Below are 22,562 nucleotides of genomic sequence, written 5' to 3' on the forward strand. Positions count from 1 at the left end.
CAGTCTGATCTTGAGAATGGTGCTCTACTTCTGCAAGTCCCACTTACAGGAAATGAAATCAGTCTTTAAATATCTTTAGATACTACATGGCAGTATCACCAAAGGAAAGCTCAGCATCACACAACATGGTAACACAGAAGCTGGAAAAATCACATCATCATCATGCAGGGACTTCCCCTGAGAGGAAAAATTTACAAGTTAACAGCCAGATGTACAAAGTCTCAAGTGATCCTTAAAATGTAACATTATCTAGTTAGAGAGAAAATGCCACTTTCACCTCTTCTGATTAATCAGGACATACATGGTTAAAGTAAATTGTTAAGGGCTCTGTTCGGACAAGAATTCGATTTCTGTGTTTTTGCCTGCAGAGTCTTTGTGGCATTTACACAGACCTTCACTGCTTTGGAATGTACAGTACTGTAAAATCTGAGTTAGAAAATAAAGGTTACATACCTGTAACTGGAGTTCTTCATGATGGGCTCTGCCTATTCACTCTCACAAGGTGCACTGGCAGGTTTGGATCTGACTCTACAACCACCTCATAACGGTGCCCACTGGAGTGCTCACACACCATTCCTACCTTTTTTGAACTCACATCCTGAACATTTGGAGGGCACCACTATTAAAGGGTGGGTGTTGTCCTGACCACTTCAGTTCCTTCCAATTGCTTCCTCAGGTCTAAAATTCCATTAGAATACTGAGGAAGAGGTGCAGGTGGATGGGGAACATTAATATTCCAAGACCATCTCAAAGAGATTTAGTTACTGGTAAGTAACCTTCATTTTTTCAAGTGTCCTCTGCATGGAATAGTTTGATAAGCAGTACCTCATGCAAGGAAGGTGGAACACAGAGTCCTGACTGAAATACTGCTCTGCCAAACTGAGCTAGGGTTAGGGAGCAGTGTTTTGTAAGGGTATATATAGAGCTCCAAGTTGCAGTCCTATAGATTTCTGCAATTCACACATGTCTAAGACATTATGGAGGCACCACTGCTTTAGTAGAGTGTGACCTAATCCATACAGGAAGTGGAACAGATCCTAGTTTATAGCTTTTCTCCATGCACAGTTTAACCCATCTGGATAACATCTCTGAAGAGATGGTTCTCTGCATGTGAAACAGACTAGGAGACTTTCTAAATTCCTTGGTTCTGTTAAGACAGTAAGTCAAAGCTCTTTCAGCATCCAGCGTATGTAGCTGTGGCTCACCTATGAGAGTGTGAGGTCTAGGGGGAAATACTGGCAGATTAATCATTTGATTAAGGTGAAAGTCAGACACTATGTTGGGAAGAATCTAGGATTAAGACAAAGTACTACCTGATCCTTGTGAATTAGCGGGCATGTAGTTCACTCATGCACTTAGCTGATGTTATGGCTATGATGAAAGCAGTTTTGATAATTAGGTGAAACAAAGAACACTCTCCAAGAGGCTCTATTATCTCGGTAAGGACTAAACTGAGATCCCACAACAATACTGGATCTGTATCAGTGGATACATATAGACAGGTACGTTCATAAATTTCTTTACTGTATCATGCACAAAAACTGACTTGTCTGTTAATGCATAGTGGACAGCTATAGCTGCCAGGTGAACTTTCAAGGAGCATTTAGGAAGCCTTAAGATATTTAATTGACATTGAATCATAGAATTGTAAGTCTGGAAGGGACCTCAAGAAGACATATTCCAGCATATATTGAATTGGTGCTACTAGTGAATCTATGGGTTTTTTGTTTGCCCACTTCACAAACCTACTGCATTCAAGATCATAGCACCTTCTACTTGACAGTTTTCTAGAGTTAACCAATAGCTGTTGCAGTTCTAATGGGCAGGGTTCTCAAGATCCATTAGAATCCACTAGCCCATGCAGTAAGAAGCAGGGAAAGGGGATAAATTCAGCCTTCCTGTTGTTAATAAATCTGAAGACAACAGGAGAGGTCTGTACACACCCATGGAGAGCTGAAGAGGGTCCAAAAACATTTTTTGATTTGCCCATGCTGGGCTAGCCTATTTTGACACTGTCTTGTCTTGTCTTCTTTATCACACTCTGGATGAGAGGGATGGTGTCTTTAAAAAGTTTCCATGCGGCTTGCAGGGATTTTACTTTTGGTGCTGTACCTTTTAATTTCTGTTTAACTAACCTCCGCATTTTTGATGGATAGGAGTATCTTTCTTCAGATGGTCAACCTCGTAAACATGTTGTCTTTGTTTGGTCTGTAATTTAACCCAGCGAATGCTGCAGACTTCTCATCCTAAGCCAAATATAAGGTGTTACATAAATGGCTGAAACAGTGAGGCCCATTAGATGCAGAAAGAAAACTACTTTCTGAGTAGGATTTTGAAGACACCCCACTATGACGGATTGAAACTTCAGGAATCTCTCTTTTAGAAAAAGGCTATCTGAGGTTCGATAACTGCTCCTATAAAGGGGTTGCTTTGTTTAGGAGAAGAGAATTTTTTGTTAGGTTATTGTAAGTCCTAATGTTTTAAACAGGAAATACAGGTAAGCTATGTCCATGGAAAGACCTTCCTCTGATGATGTTTTGATCAGCCAGTTATTTAAATAAAGATAAACCATGATTCCCTTCCATCTTAAAATGAGCTGCTACCATGGGTAGACATTTTGTGAATAGCCGGGGTACAGTAGATAGGCCAAAAGGTAAGATTTTGTACTGGAAATGGTCTTGTCAAACCAGAAAATGAAGGTACTTGTGGTGCCTCGGTCTGACAGAAATGTGAGAGTATGCATCTTTGAGACTGAGAGCTGCAAACCAGTCTTGAGTATATGAGGGGGTATGATGGATGTTAGTGTCAACATGCAGCATTGGAATTTTCTGATAAAGGAGTTAAGTTTCTACAGATCTACAAGAGTAATATGGGATGAATCCCTCCATCTTTCTTTGGTATCAGAAAATACCTGGAGTAGAAACCTTGATCTCTGAATTCCCTTGGCACTCCTCTATGGCTTCCAACAGGCAGTGAAGCTCTGATCTTAACAGGTCTCGTGAGAGGAGTCCCTGATTAGGAATGGAGGTGCAGGGGCTTGGGTGGAGGAGAGGAAAGGATCTGAATGATGTAACCATCTTACCTTATCTCCAGAATCCATTTTTGTGATGTGGTAGAGTCCAAGCATTGACATATCAGGAAGTTGGCCTCCCAAAGGTGAAGAGGTGTGGTGGAAGACTGATCTGATGCTAACAATCCTCACATCAACTTGATGTCTAACATTTGATCACGAATATGAAGATTGCTTCCCTTTCATTCAAGACTTAAAAGACTTCCTCCTCTGCTGCATCTGAGAAGGAGGAGGTTGGTATTGAAACTGATGCCTTCATGAAAAATAAGACGAGGAAGAGAAAGAGGTATCTGAAGACTGGTCCCGAGCTCCTTCTTCTTGGGGGTTGGTAGACACCCAGTGATCTTTCAGCTGATCTCTTATCTTTCATTTTCTCTAGTATTTCATGTTTTATTACTGAATAACCCATCACCTTCTAAGGGAAGGTCTTCTACTTTTAATTTAGTTTCAGGTGGCAGAGTAGACAATTGAACCCAAGCATGTCTGCATAATGTGATAGCTGACATGACCGTTCTTGCTGCAGAGCCTGATAAAATCAAACGTAACTCAGAGAGAATGTTTAGCCATTATTTCACCATCTGTTATCAAGGCATTGACAAGGTTCCTTTGCTTTGTGGGAACCTTGTGGGAAGTTGTGGGAAGCACTTTGGCAAATATGGCCATTTTCTTCCATAAGTGGTATTGATCATGCAACATCTTGATAATGTGTCATCCTGATAACAACCAAACCAGATGAAAGCACCTTTTAGGTAATTGTGTCTATCTTCTTTCCCTCCATGTGAGAAGATGTGGAATGTGTTTGTCCCCCTCTCACACTTTGGACTGCTTCTGCCACAACTAAAGAATTAGGAGTTGACTCAGTATGAAAAAATGAAAATCCTTCATAGAGAAATTGGTATAATTTGACAGCTATTTTTTTAATATATCCTGACTCGATGAAGGAGAAATCCAAACTGCCTTTGCAGGTTGCAACAGTCTTTCTAAAATTGGAAGAGTAATTTTATTTTTAGATTGAGAAGCCAGGATAACATAAGCTCACAAAAATGGCCATACTGGGTCAGACCAATGGTCCATTTAGCCCAGTATTCTGTTTTCTGACAGTGGTTGGTGACAGATGCATCAGAGGGAGTGAAGAGAATTGGACAATTTATCAAGTGATCCACCCCCTGTCATTCAGTCCCAGCTTCTAGCAGTCAGAGCTGCGAGCATTTCTGAGTATGCTACTATGAAGGACCTGGCCTTTAGTCTCTTATCTAGTAGCCTAAATTTGACCACTCCTACTTTTCTCTATGTCATAAATACCTACATATACCACAACCATCAGCTCATTTCCAGAACTGTTCATAAGTCTAACTAGATGTCTCGAGAAGTCCACAACCTTTGCACCTGGCAGGCAATTCACCATGAGGCCATCACAAACCCAACTATCTATATTTCTAATGATTGAATCCCCTATTACTACTAGCTGTCTCTTCCTAATCATTGGTGTTCCTTCCCTTGGAGGGGTATTTTCAGTGCAAGAGCATACCACAGCATCATCTGGAAGGATAGCCCCTACTATGGGATCGTTTCCCTCCACTCCCGCTTGATGTTCTCCTTCCCTGAAACTTTCATCCTCCTCAGCAGCACAGAGGTTGTCAGACTGTGGACGGGAACACTCTGCTGTGTCCCAGAAAGTCTTGTCTATGTAATTCTCTTTCTCCCTTAGCTCCTCCAGTTCACCCACTCTGGTCTCGAGAGTGCCTGAACTGGTCACTGAGGGTCATGAGCTGCTTGCAGCCAAGGCACACATTTGGCACCTGCCCACAAGGCAGGTAATCAGACATACTGCATTGAGTGCAAAAAACTGGATCATTCTGTTAAATAAATAAATAAACCTCATTCTGCTGCTGCACTTCTTCCTGCATTATTTTTACTCTGGAACCATTTTTTGTTTGTTTGTGCATGGATTTTTTTTTCCTTTTGGGGGGTGGTAATTGGCCTAAGTATAGAGAATGTTTGTTAGGTATATCTGGCTCTTACGTTGCCTCTCTAAACTCCCTTGCAAAACTCCCTTTTGTTGCCCCTGTTCACTAGCTCCTCTGGTCACTTATGAACTGGCTTTTTAAACCCCTGTTCTCCCTGAGCTAGCCCTGCTCCCAAGGGATCCTAAAGGGATTAGAGATCAAAGAATGACAGGCTAGAGCCTTGTTAGGAAGCTCTCAGCCTTGCCTACTAGGCCCAGTACACAGCCCCCCCAAGCAGACCACACTATAAACTTAAATTAAGCAGGCACAGCAAGCAAGCAAGCACATAACAACCAACACACTAACAGACAACAAACTCACTCCAAGGGTCACATAGTCACTCCTCTTTCACCTGGAGAACTCCATCGCAAACCTTCCTATTTGCTGCTCCTGTTTACTAGCTCCATGTCAAAAACAGGGTGGGAGGTTTCTTCTGTTGAGACCAAAGTAAGTTTCAACATTGTCGTCATTCTGTTTATCAACTTGTGGAATTGTAAAACATGTCCCCAGATGATAGCCTATTCTGGTGCTCTCTGCAAGCCCTCGGGGTAAAAGTGCTCCAAATCGAGCACCTTGAAGGAGAGTGACCCTCTCCAGGGCATGACAGGCATCTGTTATGGACATCTGTTGTGGTGAAGACTGCAGGGCAAGGGATACAGCTCTTGAAGCCACATCTTTTAGCTTTTGGATCTGCCATGAATCCGGTGATCAGAAACAAACTCCAAACTAACTAATCTAACCTAAGAAATAAAATTATCTTCTAAAAATAAAGATGAACCAGACACACTAACCTTCACACTAGAACTAATGCCTAAGAAGAATATTGCACTAACGTACAATTTTCTCTTACAAACAAGAATCCATGTGTGATGGACCCAGAGAGGTTCACATCCCTCTGTTGCTGTGGTTGGAAGGAAGTGAGGTGGCCCCTTTTATAGTTTCACGCTCAGAACATTCAGGAATGGAGAGGTGAGGTGTTAGGAAGTGCAACTGAATGCTTCAACAAGCACAGCTATGAGGTATCACCATCAGAGCCGCATCCATGGGTGCATCTTGCGAGTGGGACCATGCAGAGGACACTCTAAGAAGAACAACAAGTTTTCCTTCATGGCTGCTATTCCTAACTTTGAAAACACTCTCATCCCACCCCAAAAAATGAAACATTAGGCAAAAACCAACACAGAGGACACCACAAGAACCCAATTATGTATGTTCAAAGAGAACTCTGATGTTGGCATAGGGCCAGTGGGGGAAACTCTCAGAGATATGCAGACAAATAAAGGGGCACTAACAGTGAAGAGCTGGAATAGAGAAAAAAATTGTGTGCAAGAAATGGCACTTATATAGTGTTATCCCAACTGTCAATCTAACCCCTTGTAGCCTGCTGCTGACACTTCATGGAATGAGTCCAGCTAACTGGTGAGCTGGCATCACAACAAAATGCCAGAGATGACTTCAGCCAAAGCACCGTAGAAGCTTTATGAAACAACTGTGGATGCTAAAGGCAGAGTTAAATGCAAACAACAATTCGGTTGCCTTCTCTTATATTTAACTATTTATTTTCGGTTTCAGAGTAGCAGCCGTGTTAGTCTGTATTCGCAAAAAGAAAAGGAGGACTTGGGGCACCTTAGCGACTAACATAAATTTGTTAGTCTCTAAGGTGCCACAAGTACTCCTTTTATTTATTTTTGGTGTTTCTAATCAGGGCATTTGTTTACACAACTCTGTTTGTACTGAATCGCTATCAACCCAGCACTTGGCTGGACTGGCTTTCAAAACTGAAGAGTTGCTTCAAATAACCACATATAAGAGTCTCTTGCCTTGATGACTAGGACAAAATGACATGTGACTAAAGCGATTTTAATTGAGTTACTACCAACTTTCGTCTCAAAAAAAAAGCTTATGCTCTAATAAATTGGTTAGTCTCTAAGGTGCCACAAGTCCTCCTTTTCTTTTTTAAAAAAAGGAAGGAGCAGCTGCAGAATGGTCTAAAAAGGCTCTCATGCCTTGGCTGACATTTTGCTTCATATGCAGTGTTGTTGTAGCTGTATCCGTCCCAAGATATTAGGGAGACAAGGCGGCCTGAAGAAGAGCTCTGTGTAAGCCCAAAAACTTCTCTCCCACCAACAGAAACTGGTTCAATAAAAGATATTACCTCCTCCACCTTGTCTTGCTACTTTGCTACCTATGGTAGCAGGGTGAAGAGCCACATTCTGCGAATTTACACCATCTAATGGTAGGGTAGTATTCTGCCTGTCTGCCTTTTGTACAGTACATAATCAGACTTTAGGTTTAATTCACAAGCATTTTTTATGATGATCACTAATCAAAGTTTGAGAGGTAGAGACAGTTTGAATACCTATGGAATATAAAATAAATCTTTACAACGACACTTTATTTAAGAGAACATTCTAAATCAGAAGGATCAACAGGCTTCCAGCTGTGTTCCCTTTCCCCCACCCCCAGCATTCTCCCGCAACAACTTTTACAATTCCTTAAACCCAGAACAATGGAATATAGCAAACAGCAGCATCTACAGAGATTTATGATATCTCAATAATTTTAAAAAGCAGTCAGATTTGCAGAATTCCTCTCATTTATCACAATTATTATGTCAGACATTTTCTAAGCAACTTTTTGGCTAAAAGTTTGCTGACAAAACATTAAATCTAAATCGATCATGCAAATCTTGCAACAGTGTCTTCAGATCACACATCATAAATTTTCTCCTGTAAATTAAGTTGCACCTTCCAATAAATTAGGGTTTTTTTAAATTTTCCTATTAGAAGGCACAAGAGGATGATAAAGCTTCCTAAGCTATAAGTGGCACAGTGTTAAGATATTAAAACGTTGCCCTTTAGAATTTCTAAAGAAGTCCCAAAATTAAAAGAGACCAAAGACAAGAGCAGAGCCAAAGAAAGGACAGACTGCTTACACTAGCAAGATTTCTCCTTGTTGTTCTGCTCAAACCTGAAGACCTCCTGAAGCCGAAATTAAAAGAGCCACTGGGCTTTATGTGCAGTTAGCTTTTCAGAAATGAGCAAATACGATTCTAATAGCCATCAACTGTGACCCTTTCACAGCTGTCAAAATAGAACATGCAATAATAGTTACACGCCTCCTTTCTCTCCCCCTCTTTTAGCCACCTGCTCATGAAAACTACAAAGGAGAGCAGGCTTAGCTTAGTGATGGTAGACTGTGTTCACTAGAGATGATGATGAATAAATAAATATTAGCAAAACCTATTATGATGACAAGAGACACCCAGCTTTATTGACTCCTCCACATAATTTAAAATGTACGCTCTCCTAAGCAAAAAAGAATTCAATTATCTAATAGCAACCCTCAAGGAAAATAGAAGGGAGCAACAAATAATTTTCCACACATCCCCCCCACAGCCCTAAATTGCAACCAGCGTTCATAACAATAGTTTAATATGAAGCTAAACTGAATTTTTATAAACATTTCTAGTGAGCAATAAGAAATTCACATCTGTTTCTGTCTTAGAATCATTCGAAATTTCTCCAAAGCTTTCAGTTAATCCAGCTGGGGAACAAACATTTCTAACAACACTGGGACAGACTGAACACAGACATAGTCCACTGAGTTGTCAGACTGTGGTACTGAGAACTTCTGCCTTCTGGGGAATAACGTAGAGCATTCATATAGCTACATAAAAGGCTAATTACTTACAGCAGGGTGTCCAGCACAGTAAGTGTAGCTGGCATGGGACTGGTAGTGCAAGCTTGCTCTTGGAAAGGTGTATGTGTTCCAAGCAGGTTGGCTGCTGTTCCATTGTGAGCTAAAGCCAGGGCTCATGGTCACTCTTGATTTACTGTTTTGGTACGTTCTCACTGTGGAGCTGGACTATCAAGAAAGAAAGAAAAATGCAATATAAAAATAGTTTTTAGAATATATTACAAACAGTCCTACTAAACTTAATAAACACACATATCAGCACGCTATCTGTGAACAAAGAGGAGCATTCCCATTAAGAAAGTGAAAGAGGCACCCTTTTAGGATGAAAAAATAAAAGGCATTTTGTAGCACTGTTCTACAGTAAATATAGAAGACTAAATGATTTTTTGGAATTTAGACTGGGCCACACATCAAGAGGAGAATGTAATGGTGATAGAGATTTGAGGAGTTGTTTGAAATGTACATATAAGGTTACTTCACAAGATTGATACTTGAAATTTCCTGTTTCTTTCAGTGGTAAGAACTGAAAATTGAAATCTACTGTACCAATGACTAATTAAGGCAGCTTCAAAGTGAATAATCTGGCACCAGTGCTCAGAAAGTTTCCTCAGATCTTGTGATTCCATTTCTAGGAAAAATACGATGGGTTGGGGCAAGGCAAAATATTACAAAGCTGTCCCTAATTTTACAAAATTGCAATCTCCCACGAAAGACAACAGACTTTAGGACCAAAGATTTGTTAAACTGGGCCCCCAAAAATTGACCCACCCAAAATTAGTTGCCATTTTTGAAAAGTATGGCCATAATATATTTACTACCGTCAACCACACCCATTGAAAATATAAACTTGATACTTCATCTACAAGATGTGGGAAACTAACCCAAATTGTGTATGCACTCATAATCATGTATGTTCTTTCCTGGTATGTTAAACTTTTTACTACAGAATGCTGTTTCCACTCTAAAATATACCTCAGAACTATTTTAATTGATAAGCGCTGGTCTTGTAGACAACAAATAAAATCACTTTCAGCCTTTGCAGTCCATCTCTCCTCCCTTCTCTCTCTCTCTCCCCCCTGCCCCTCCCCTCAAAAAAAACAGGATACATTTTTGACCAAATAATTTGCCCAGGATTCCAAAGCAATTCAAATATTGAACATATTTCTCATTTTATTCTTCTCTCCTTCCTTACAGTTTTTTCCCCTTCACAGGGGAAAGGAAATTAAATTTGGCACTCATTGATTCAAATTACACCAGTGAATTTTACTTTTGATATGCTCAGTTCTACTCTCAGTGAAGTCAACAGCTAAACTCCCATTGACTTTAATGGGAACAGGATGTGATCTTGTTTTTTTATTGTTTTTTTTTTTAAATCAAACTCAACATTCTTTAGAAATCCTTACAAATGTGCCTTCAAGTAAAACCAATATATCATAAAGGAAAATGGAAAATATGGCTTAAGTCAAAAGGACATACTAAATTAGCGTTAAAATGGTGATCCTAGTAGTTGGGGTATGTTTAGATGGAGCCATCATAAATTGCACTCTGAGGAATGCAGTTTAACTTACTTTTAACCACCTTTTTCAAGAACACAGATTATATTTTATATATAGATTGTATTAAGTACATGTCCATTATTAGGCAATCATGAATATAAACTCCCAGAATATAAACTCCCTTCAACATCAAAATAATTTAATATAGTTGTGTAGAGGACAGTAATACTTTATTATTATGATGTTTATAACTGCAACAACTAGGGACCAACCAAGATCAGGGCCCCTTTGTGGTAGGCACTATACAGAATGAGAGACAGTCCCTGTCCCAAAGAGCTTACAACCTAAGTGGACAAGACAGAGGGTAAGGGGAAAGGATATAACACACAGCAGAGTGATGGTCTGAAAAAGACACATTTTGTCCCATATTTTGTTAATATTTTGGTTCTGGGTTTTGTTGGGGAGGGGGAAATAGCTAAATAGCAAGACAAGGGAAGGAAGGGAAAACATAGAGAGGGTGATGTGGACAGTTTTAATCATCTTTCCCATTTTAATACCATATTTAGATGGCTGGTACAAATTGGAAGTTATAGTGCATATTGGCACCCATAGCACATACTGTATTTATATAATTTTATTTTTAAAAGTTTAAAAATACAAAGAATGCTTTGGTTATCAGACATTGTATAAACTATAAGTTCACAAAAAGGCTAAATGACTTCCTGTGTGTGTTTATTTCCTGAACTGCAGATTAGGAAGCCTGTAAAGAGCAGTTTCCGCCCAACAGTTCTCAGTATCTCAACAGATTCTCTTCCCCCCACTCCCACGTAAAAGATTCCTGTGGTGTGATTTCTAAAGATTTAACTTACGACTAGCTGAACACAAAGCATATGAATGAACACTAAAACCCACACTCAACTCTCATTAGTCCGTGTATGTGACAAGTGGTTACTTTGTTCATTTACAAAAGGCTTTGGGAAAAAAAAACCTGCCCCTATAGTTAAAGAAGCTTCTTTCAAATAGATCTTTTTATATGAATCTAAATCATGGCAAGTCAAAGGAAAGCAGCTCTGGCTAGAAAGACTCAAGTTCTTTTTTTAAAACCCTTTCCCCAAGGAACAAAAAATGTAATATCTTTTCTTTTATTTGACATATTACTTATCTTTCACATCATCCCTCAAAGACAAATCTTTCTCTATGCACTCTGGTAGATTTGCTTCAATATGAAAGACAAGGGTTGGGTTTTGTTTTGACCAAGCCAGCCAGCCAGCTATAATATGCTTCCTTATACCTTGGTCTCTGCCATTTGTAGATGTTAGATATTAAAGTTTGACTGTTAATTAAATCCCCTTAAAAATGAGCAGAAAGACTGTTCATCCCTCTATAGAATATTCTATTTATGTTGTGTTACTGTACAGCATCAAGATTTTCCCTACTCGCCATTATGTCTGATGGAGCTGGACTGTACAGGCCAGTGGATAATATTTGTGGCTGACTGGAAAATAAAAAGACATTGGCAGTTGCAGATTATTATTTTTTTATTTGCATTACTGCAGCAACCAATGTCCTGTTGTGTTGGGCACTGTACAAACATACAAAGAACTGCCAATACCTGAACAGTTTGAAAATCAGAGACAAGCCTCAAAAAAAAAATCACGATATATTTAAACAACGAATGTGGGGTTCTTTTGATTTGCCTTTAGTGGTCACTTGGGTCACATTTTTCTGCTTTTCTCTGCAACCATGATGTCTAGAAACTTACTTTAAAAAAAAATGAAAGCTGACATTCTCTTATAGAAACATACCAACTAGCAGGAAATGTGCAATAAAATCTTAAGTGCTGACAACACCACAAACAATAAAAGACAGACCCTGCCCTTCAGAATTCATAAGACATAAAATAAAAAACCCTGCAGATGTGGAGTTGCAAAACTCAACTGAGATTTCCATTTCCCATGCTCTGCATCTCCCCAGTAAAGACTCTCCCATCCACATTTGTCATCTGACAATGGTGAAGAACCTCAGAAAGAGTCACCTTCTCCTAACACTAATGTTCAGAATGAGGAAAAACTGTATCATCCCTAGAGATTCTCTCTCTTTTTCCCTGTTACATCTTCCATCTAGAATCTTCCCAATGGTCCAGAGACAACTGGTGCCTCCCCATGTTAGGGGGTCACAAGCTAAAGGGGCGGACACGTGACCGCACCACGTGTCTCCTCCCCAGCCTGGGGCCCCCACAATCTCCCTGCCCTCCCTTACCTATGGAGGGGAGGGGCTCTGTCCTCCCGCTTCACCATCCCCCTACCCCAGTATGTTTGGCTGCTCTCCCTGGCAGCCAGGTCTGGGCAGAGTGTGGGACGGAGCTGCTCGCTGCTCTGTGCAGCATAGCCAGCTGCTTGGAAAACAGCCTGGCTGGGGAGGGGCAGCAGCGGCAGTTTGCCGGGGACAGGGGCTGAATGTGCCCGGTGGAGGGAGAGGGGACTCCAGCTCACTCAGCCACTGTCCCCAGTGGCCAAGCCTGGGCAGGGAGTAGCCTGCTGCCACCGCAGCCAGGCGCTCTCCCAGGCAGCCGCTGCGCTGCACCAGGCAATGTCCCAGTGTGGCCGGAAGAGGCTCTGGCCCCATCCCTTCCACTCCAGCTCTGGTCCCATCCTTTCCACTTCCTGCTTGGCCAGCTGCTTTGGGAGTGGGGGCACTTGACCTGCATGCCCCACCAACGCACTGTCTCTGCCCCAACCCCTTCCTGAGATTTTGCTACTGTTTAAAAGCCCTTTACCTCATCCAGATCAACTCACACCTTATTACTAATTATTATTATTTATTCATATTACCATATATCTGAGGAGACCTAGTTCTGAACCCAGAACCCACTGTATTAAGTGCTGTACAAACACAGAACAAAAAGACAGCCCCTGCCCCAAGGAGCTTACAATCTAAGTATAAGACAAGCGACAACTAGATGGAGGTGTACAAGGAAATAATAAGACAGTATTGGTCAACAAGATAGGCAGTCGTCTCTGCACACCAGCAGCCTAGTTGTTATCAAGTTTTTTTGTATACATCACGGAAAAGGAGAATTTTGAAGAGGGATTTGAAGGTGGAGAATGAGGTACCTTTGTGGATATTTATGGGAAGTTCCTCTCAAGCATGTGGGGCAATGTGGGAGAAAGCAGGTTTGAAAATTTAACAAGCGGGCAATAGAGGCTGTCATCATAAGAAGGCGAGCATCAACAGCTCCGTATCAAATAAGGGATGATAGGTAGGGTGGGTATTGATTGTGAAGAGCCCTGAAAATGAATATAAGCATCTTATTTTTGATGCGATATAAAAGGGGGAGCCAGTGTAGGAATGCAAACAAAGGGGTGACATAATCAAAGCAATGAGCGAGGAATATTATCTAGCGGTAGCATTCTGAATGGGTCTGAGTGGGGTAAAATTGCATTGGTCAAGTCCAAAGAGATCCAGATTGTTATTGGTTTCAGAAGTGGTAAGACATTAAGATGTTACAGTTGTGAGCATTGTAAAACATCTCAATAGATAAATTAAATATAGAAGCTCTTTAAAAAACATCTCATCCAGGATGTGGGAGGAAGGTTTATAAAAACTGCTGTTATAGGGGGAGTTCCATTTTCTCCAATCTGTTTCATGATGGGACAAGAGAGTTACTTTTTTTGGCTTCTCTCATCTCAGTGGCTAATCTCTAGAAAGAGCCAACATGCAAAGAGATTTCCAGTTTAATCAGCCTCCATGTGATCTTTTGATAATTTGCTGTTATCTGATTATCAGGCAGTCAAGAAAGGCATCCACCCTGACCACCAACATTAAGGTGTCAGGGGATACACTGAGCATCGCATGACTCTGTTCAGAAGTGAGCAAAGATGATCATGGCTTTAAGACACAGGATTAGGAGTCAAGACATCTGGAATTAGAGCTGGTCAAAATGGCTGGTTAAAGTGTTCAACGAAAACTGGCCTTTTCCTCAAATCAGAAATTTCTGTGGGAAATGTCTCTTTGAAAAAAATTTTATGGGGTTTTTTCAGGAACCAAAAAATTTTCAGCTCTCAGCAACCAAAAAAATCGGGAAAAAAAATCAGGTGTTTTGAAGAAAATCAGAAACTTTTGTAGAAATCTGATGTAAATGAAATTTTGTTTTCATCAAAAAATGTTACGAGGCAAAAAACAACCCCCAAAAATTTCCTGTCCATTTCTACCTGCAACATATATCCAGCTGCACAAAAAACTCTTTGGAAGCTTGGACAAATCACCTTGTCTCTCTGTGCCTCAGTTTCCTAATCTGTTAAATATGGCTAATAATAATTCACAGGAGTGTTGTAAGACTAAATTTACTCACTTTTAAGAAAGTGCTTTTAAGATCTTTGGATAGAAGAGACAGATGTGCAAACTCTTACTATTCCCTGAGCCTAATTGCTGTCAGGAATTAGTTCTTTTAATAGCTGATGCTCAAAGGGTAACAGAGGTAAAAAAATAGTTCTTAGTATTTATATAGCACTTTTAATCTTCAAAGGATGTACAGACATCCAATAGTGACAAAACTTTTGACTAGTCCAACCTCCCCAGCCTTTTAAGCAGTTTATAGTAGATCTAGGAAACAGCAGCTACTCCTCATTTCCTTCCCATTTGCATTTGAATAAAGCACATAATTTGACTAGGACATTAAACAACATACAGTAGTTCTGATGTAGACTTAAAAGTCTTAATACTATATTGCGTGCACTGTCCACTGTCATTTATGATATACTACCTTGTAATTTAAAACTGCACAATAAACTGATTTTATAAGGAAAATATTCAAAGGGTAATTCAGAATTTCCAGATCATTTAAATTCCTTTTCATTAAGTCAGAATTGACTGCAGCTTTTTTATCCCTGATTGCCAGTTAGTTTCAATTGTATACTTGTGTCACTTGCTTTAGCACTCTGGCATGTTAAAGAGACAGGCCCAACGTCTGCTCTAGGTTACACCCATGCATCGAATTCATTAACCTTTAGGGGGATTAAATGGGTGTAAACAACATGAGAATTTACCCCACACTGTCTAAACTTTTAAAATTAACTCAGATGTGCTTGGACTGAGAAAATGACATCCATTTAGGTCTCTCTAATCCCCAGGATTTTCAATATTCAAAGTACTTCTGCCTTTGGCTACTTCTTCAAGCACAGTATCTTTTCACAAAGCTACAGAAGAGAAGTATGCCTAGTAAGTATCTTCTGCCACCAAAGTATATTCTTTTGGGCCTCAAAGTATTACAGGGCAAGCCAGAGCCTATTGCAGCAACTGCTGCTGTTGCTAGAAGTGCCACTGGCTCGGGTTCAAAATGCACCATGCCACGACGCAGAATATGGGTCTAATCTACAAGAGACTGGATTAATTACAAAAATATTATCACTTCCATAATTCCAAGTTTTTCCTAGAGACTGCAAGAGACAGAAATTAAAAGAGCTGCTCTAGAAGATTCTCACACAGGTTAGGATGGCACCTTTGTCTCATTCCTCAGGGAAGATAAAACTTGGAAAAGTAAATTAGAAGAGTTTGACTACAATATCAATATGTGAAACGTCAAGGATGGTGGATGGTGAAACTGGAGAGTTTTCTTCTATAATGACTTTGAGAACTTAACCTGGAAGGAAATAAAGGGGCAATGACTTTTATTTTACCAGCTGAGGTGGAGTTTCTCTAACCTTTCCTATGATTTACATATTACAACATAAATATAATCTGTCCGAGGAGGACAGAGCTATTAATGCTTGCGCAATGCACATTTTGAGTTTATCCAGTTTATTCTGCATCTCTTATGAAGAAGCACCATAGATTTTCCAGAATTAAACAACACTTTGTTGGTGACACAGGGTTACCTGCCCCTTTAAGAAGGTGTGGGGGCGGGGGCAGTGCACTTGTGACTCATCAGTTGCCTCCTGATTGGGCTTGAGAGGACACCTGGGCCATATCAAGGACTGAGGATGGGGCAGGTAGGAGCTAACTGATGGATCCAAAGAGAGGGACTGGAAAGGGGCAGGTGAGAGCTGACTGAGAACAGAGGAGAGACAGGAGCAGCAGCAGAGAGTTGTCTGAGGGAAAGAGCTGCAAGAAACTGAACGGAGAACAGTAATTGGGTGCAATGATGAGTTCTGAGGAAAGCTGCTGGAAGGGCTGGCTAGAGTTGGGGAACCCTGCTGAGTTGCAGGAAGACTTGTGCACAAGTCCCTAGGAATGAGGGGAAAAACCACGTAGGTCAGTGTAAGCTGAACCCAGAAGGAAAGGGTTGACTCTGTAGAGAGGTATTGAGGAGCAGGGGAAGGACTCACAGGCAAGGAGGCCTGGAAAGTGGAACACTGTAAGGAACTCTCTGGCAGAAGACACAAATGGAGGGCTGCAGGAGCAGCCCAGGAAAAAGGTATTGTGGGAAGGAGGTGCCCCTGATTCCTGCAGGGAGCTTTCTTGTCCGAGACCTGACCTGTGGTTACAGGAGAAAGCTCATGGGAGAGAAGCAGGTCTTGGAATTTTTAGATGGCTGGCCTACAGAGTGCTAGAGGACAGGGGTGGGAGATGGTTATTGACTATTAGCTTCATCGATTCCAAGGCCAGCAGGGACCATTGTGATCATATAGTTTGATCCCCTGTATAACCCAGGTCCTAGAACTTCCCCAAAATAATTCCTAGAGAGTATCCTGTAGAAAAACAGAAATCTTGATTTTGGAATAGCCAGTGATGGAGAATTCACCATGACCTTTGGTAAATTGTTCCTATGGTTAATTACGCTCAATGTTACAAATGTACTCATTTTCAGTATCAATTTGTCTACCTTCAGCTTCCAGCCATTAGATAGCATTATATTTTTTTCTGCTAGACAGAAAAGCCTATTATTAAATATTTGTTCCCTATGTAGATACTTATAGACTGTAATCAGGTCACCCCTTAACTTTCTCTTTGTTAAGCTAAATAGATTGAGCTCCTAGAGTCTACCACTATAAGGCATGTTTTCTCATCCTTTAATCAGTCTCGTGGCTCTTCTCTGAACCCTCTCAATTTATTAACATCCCTCTTGATCTGTTGACTCCAGAACTGGACACAGTATTCCAGCAGTGGTCTCACTAGTGCCAAATACTGAGGTTAAATAATCTGCGTACTCTAACTCGAGATTCCCCTGTTTAAACATTCAAGTTCATGTTCAGCTGATTATTCAACATGCCCCCAAATCTTTTACAGAGTCATTGCTTCCCAAGATAGAATCCCTCATCCTGAAAGCATGCTCTGCATTCTTTGCTCCTAGATGAATACAGTTACATTTAGCCATATTAAAATGCATATTGATAGCTTGAGCTCAGCTCAAGCAGTTCATATGGCTCTGAATCTGTGACCTGTTCTCTTCATTACTTACCATTCCCCTAATTTTTGTGTCATCTTCAAATTATCCGTGATGATTTTATGTTTGCTTCTAGGTCATTAATAAAAATGTTAAATAACATAAGGCCAAGAAGGGATCCCCGTGGGATCCCACTAGAAACATATCTGTTCTATGATGATTTCCCAATTATAATTACATTTTGAGAGGTATCAGTTAGCCAGCTTTTAATCCATGTTCATTTTATCTCTTTCTAGTTTTTTTTTTTAATCAAAATCTCACAGGATACTAAGACAAATGCCTTAGAAAAAATCTAAGTATATTGCCTCAAAACTATTACCTTTAATCAACCAAACCTGTAATCGCATAGAAAAATCAAATCAGTTTGACAGGATCTATTTGCCATAAATCCATGTGGGTTGGCATTAATTATATTACCTTCCTTTAAATTCAGTGGTGGGCAACCTGTGGCCCGCGGGCTGCAGATTGCCCACTACCGATCTAATTCTTCTTTAAGCAATTCCTTTCTCAGCCACTCCATTATCTCGCTGAAGATCAATGTCAGACCAACAGGTCTATAATTACCTAGGGCATCCCATTTACTGTTTCTGAATATTGGCACAACATTCGCTTTCTCCCACTCTTCTGGAACTTCCCCAGTGTTCCAAGACTAGATGAAAAATAAACATTAATGGACCAGTGAGCTCCTCAGCCAGTTTTTAAAACTTTGAATTCAAGTTATCCAGAACTGCTGATTTAAAAATGTCTACCTTTAATAGCTGCTGTTTAATATCTTCCTGAGACACTAGAGGAATGGAAAAAGTGTTATCTTATGATATAATTACATCATCTGTTTCCCCCCCAAATACAAACCAGAACTGTTTGTTGAACACTTCTGCCTTTTCTGCATCATTATTCTACCATTTCCATCTAGTAATGGACCAGTACCATTGTTAGAAATTTTTGTTCCAAGTATACTTAAATAACTCCTTCCTATTTTCCTCTTTATTGGGTGATCTGGGGATGGTGACCTTTGAAACAGATTGAGAGCTGCTGCACTGTAACCTTGTTTTACTTTAGGGTTTTGAGAGGAACTGCTTTCACTATGATGAATATGCATATTGTGGCACTTTGTATGACTAAAAGAATTTGAATTTGCCAAGAACATTGAATTTGCCAATGTAAGAGACTATGTTCCTTTCAAAGGTGGAAAAAAGGGAAACTGGGGCAGGTACATCTGTTTGCCATAGGAGGGTGATCAAGAAGGGGATTGTCTTGTGACATTTGGGTATTACATTGAAAGATAGAAGAAATGTTTTGTGAGACATGGGATTTAAATTCAATATGCTGTACCTGGCAAACTTTAGGGTGTACTAAAGTAGCCAGAATTTTATCTACACACAGGGATAGCAAATCCAAGAGGCTGAAGTCCTCAGATAAAGGACCCAATGGGAGTTGCATGTTCAGAAGACTTTTAGGATTGGGCACAGAGTTTTCAAGTCAACCTTGAGGAATATATTTTAAAACTAGATGGATACATTGTGTCTTGTTATTTATTTCCCTCACAGTTAAACCCTGAGACCAAAATAGGTATGTCCCTGGAATGGTTTTCATGCTTTTCTGATTAGGAACTCTGTAATTTTCAGCATGACTCAGCATTCTGCTTCTTACTGTACTTTTAAAAGTTCCATGTGAAATATGAATGAACAAAGATTCCTGTCAGCCCTCGGGATCAGCAGGAGGATCTGAAAATAGCAGGAAGATTAACTCGTTCAGGGACTTGGCTATCAAGGGCCTGATTCTTCACTGTCTTGTCATTTACACCAGTGCAAAGTAGCAAAGAATGAGTGTAAAAAGCTACCATTGAGTGCAGAACTGTGATTTGGTTGTATTCTTTACCTGCTTTATACAGATGTTAATGACTACACAAGGTGCAACGCAGGGATGAATCAGGAGCCTTTAGGCCTCTCAGTCACCAGTTCATATCTGGCACAGATTGATAGTAATCAACAGTTGTTACTGTCTGATGGCTCTGTGGTGGCCTATGTGAAGGGTTTGCTGTGGCTCAGGATCATTCCCAGCAAAAAAATGTCCAAATCCAAAAAAAAAATCCCATCACAACTGGCATACTTGATGGCAGGCTCAACTCAGAGGCAAAAGATTAAAAAGTCACAGGAGGGGATTTCACATGTACAAGTAGTTTCTTCACAACAAGGTGAGGCATATCGTTGGGCACCAGGTGTTGCTTCTGCTACCCATTCTGCCCACAGTCTGTGGATAAACAGAGAACCTCATTCTCCAGGATTGTTAATTCAGACCATTTCATGAGCATTACATTCTCTTAAAGGAAACTACACATGGAAAGAAACATGACAGGACTTGCAAAAGATTTATTTATCTAGCCGAGCTTGTGTCCTCTTTTGTTTTTCTTCTTTATGATATATGAATTGGACCTGAAAATTTATTTTTAAAAAAGGAAGGGACTTCCTTTTTTTTTTTTTTTTTAAACCTAAGAAGTATTAGGAAAGTAAATTCTGGTCTGCCCTGGAGGACAACTTGGATGTACAAGGAATGTTATTGTGAGTTTTTAACACTTTAATTAAAGGGGTGAGGTGTTGAATTTTTAACAAAGATTTCCTTCATTCAAAATGATAGACAAAAACAAACAAAAAACATGAAAGCCTATCTACAAATCCTTCCCTCTCTTAATAGCTCAACTTGCAAAAGGGAAGAAGGAGGATCCTGGGAACTACAGGCCAGTCAGCCTCACTTCAGTCCCTGGAAAAATCATGGAGCAGGTCCTCAAAGAATCAATCCTGAAGCACTTGCATGAGAGGAAAGTGATCAGGAACAGCCAGCATGGATTCACCAAGGGAAGGTCATGCCTGACTAATCTAATCGCCTTTTATGATGAGATTACTGGTTCTGTGGATGAAGGGAAAGCAGTGGATGTATTGTTTCTTGACTTTAGCAAAGCTTTTGACACGGTCTCCCACAGTATTCTTGTCAGCAAGTTAAGGAAGTATGGGCTGGATGAATGCACTACAAGGTGGGTAGAAAGCTGGCTAGATTGTCGGGCTCAACGGGTAGTGATCAATGGCTCCATGTCTAGTTGGCAGCCGGTATCAAGTGGAGTACCCCAAGGGTCGGTCCTGGGGCCGGTTTTGTTCAATATCTTCATAAATGATCTGGAGGATGGTGTGGATTGCACTCTCAGCAAATTTGCGGATGATACTAAACTGGGAGGAGTGGTAGATACGCTGGAGGGGAGGGATAGGATACAGAAGGACCTAGACAAATTGGAGGATTGGGCCAAAAGAAATCTGATGAGGTTCAATAAGGATAAGTGCAGGGTCCTGCACTTAGGACGGAAGAACCCAATGCACAGCTACAGACTAGGGACCGAATGGCTAGGCAGCAGTTCTGCGGAAAAGGACCTAGGGGTGACAGTGGACGAGAAGCTGGATATGAGTCAGCAGTGTGCCCTTGTTGCCAAGAAGGCCAATGGCATTTTGGGATGTATAAGTAGGGGCATAGCGAGCAGATCGAGGGATGTGATCGTTCCCCTCTATTCGACATTGGTGAGGCCTCATCTGGAGTACTGTGTCCAGTTTTGGGCCCCACACTTCAAGAAGGATGTGGATAAATTGGAGAGAGTCCAGCGAAGGGCAACAAAAATGATTAGGGGACTGGAACACATGAGTTATGAGCAGAGGCTGAGGGAGCTGGGCTTGTTTAGCCTGCAGAAGAGAAGAATGAGGGGGGATTTGATAGCTACTTTCAACTACCTGAAAGGGGGTTCCAAAGAGGATGGCTCTAGACTGTTCTCAATGGTAGCAGATGACAGAACGAGGAGTAATGGTCTCAAGTTGCAGTGGGGGAGGTTTAGATTGGATATTAGGAAAAACTTTTTCACTAAGAGGGTGGTGAAACACTGGAATGCGTTACCTAGGGAGGTGGTAGAATCTCCTTCCTTAGAGGTTTTTAAGGTCAGGCTTGACAAAGCCCTGGCTGGGATGATTTAACTGGGAATTGGTCCTGCTTCGAGCAGGGGGTTGGACTAGATGACCTTCTGGGGTCCCTTCCAACCCTGATATTCTATGATTCTATGATTCATTTCTTGTGATGTCATTGTTTCACTAGCTTTACAGTCACCAGAGTTTCTTCCAGGCTAGACAGGGCCTGAATTTCCAGTATAAAAACAAAATCAACAAAATGTAAAGAAAAAATAAATACTTCTCATCCCCCTTATCATCATAAAGCAGGAAACAAGGGCAAAATCCCATTTCCCCCCTTTTCCAGTAACCACTAAGGAAAGTACTACCACATTAGATAACTCTCAATGTATTTTGAGTTGATTTTAAGGCCTAATAGCAACCTAAGAAGGTCCTTGAACATGACCCTTTAAATGATACTAGTTATGAAGCTGCTCTTTTCTGAAAATAAAGAACACTAACATTGTTTACTGAATGAACATCTGTTTAATTATGTTTGGCGTTTTTTTCTTTAAATTGCACCAGGTTTACAATGATAAGTAATGAAACAATGTATTAACCTAACAGGCATAATATTTGGTGTTTCCAACAACATCCTGACAAGATCCCAGCAAGAGATGCACATTAAGACCATTCAGAGATAACCTGTGTATGCTGCACAATGTTGATTTTTGCAGAAGTCACATCCATGAAATAGTTGCTCAGTGCGATACGCTCCCATGGAATTGCAGCTCATCTGTATGGATTGACTTTTTATACAAAGACATTCTTCCACTTGAAGCAGGAGAGCACACAAGTCACAAAGGTAGGAGAGAATGACTTAAAGGAGAGGATTTGAGTGAGCAAAGTCTATTGGTGAGCACTAATCTTATTGAAAGCTGTTGATAAAGTGGAAAACAACATATTCAGTCACTGACCTTGGTAGCTATATAAGGG

General features: G+C 40.6%; 1 protein-coding gene across 2 annotated transcripts in view; it reads right to left on the reverse strand.

Annotated features, from left to right (window-relative positions):
* The window catches only part of RBMS3 (RNA binding motif single stranded interacting protein 3), a 918,866-nt gene that overhangs the window by 621,951 nt on the left and 274,353 nt on the right, over positions 1-22,562 (reverse strand). For both annotated transcript variants that reach the window (XM_073333376.2, XM_073333378.1), the window contains exon 4: positions 8,770-8,943. In XM_073333376.2, coding sequence (XP_073189477.1) covers positions 8,770-8,943 — 174 coding nt within the window. The remainder of the gene's footprint in view (positions 1-8,769; positions 8,944-22,562) is intronic.

Source organism: Lepidochelys kempii, chromosome 2, assembly GCF_965140285.1.
Source record: "Lepidochelys kempii isolate rLepKem1 chromosome 2, rLepKem1.hap1, whole genome shotgun sequence".
Classification (NCBI taxonomy): Eukaryota; Metazoa; Chordata; order Testudines; family Cheloniidae; genus Lepidochelys; species Lepidochelys kempii.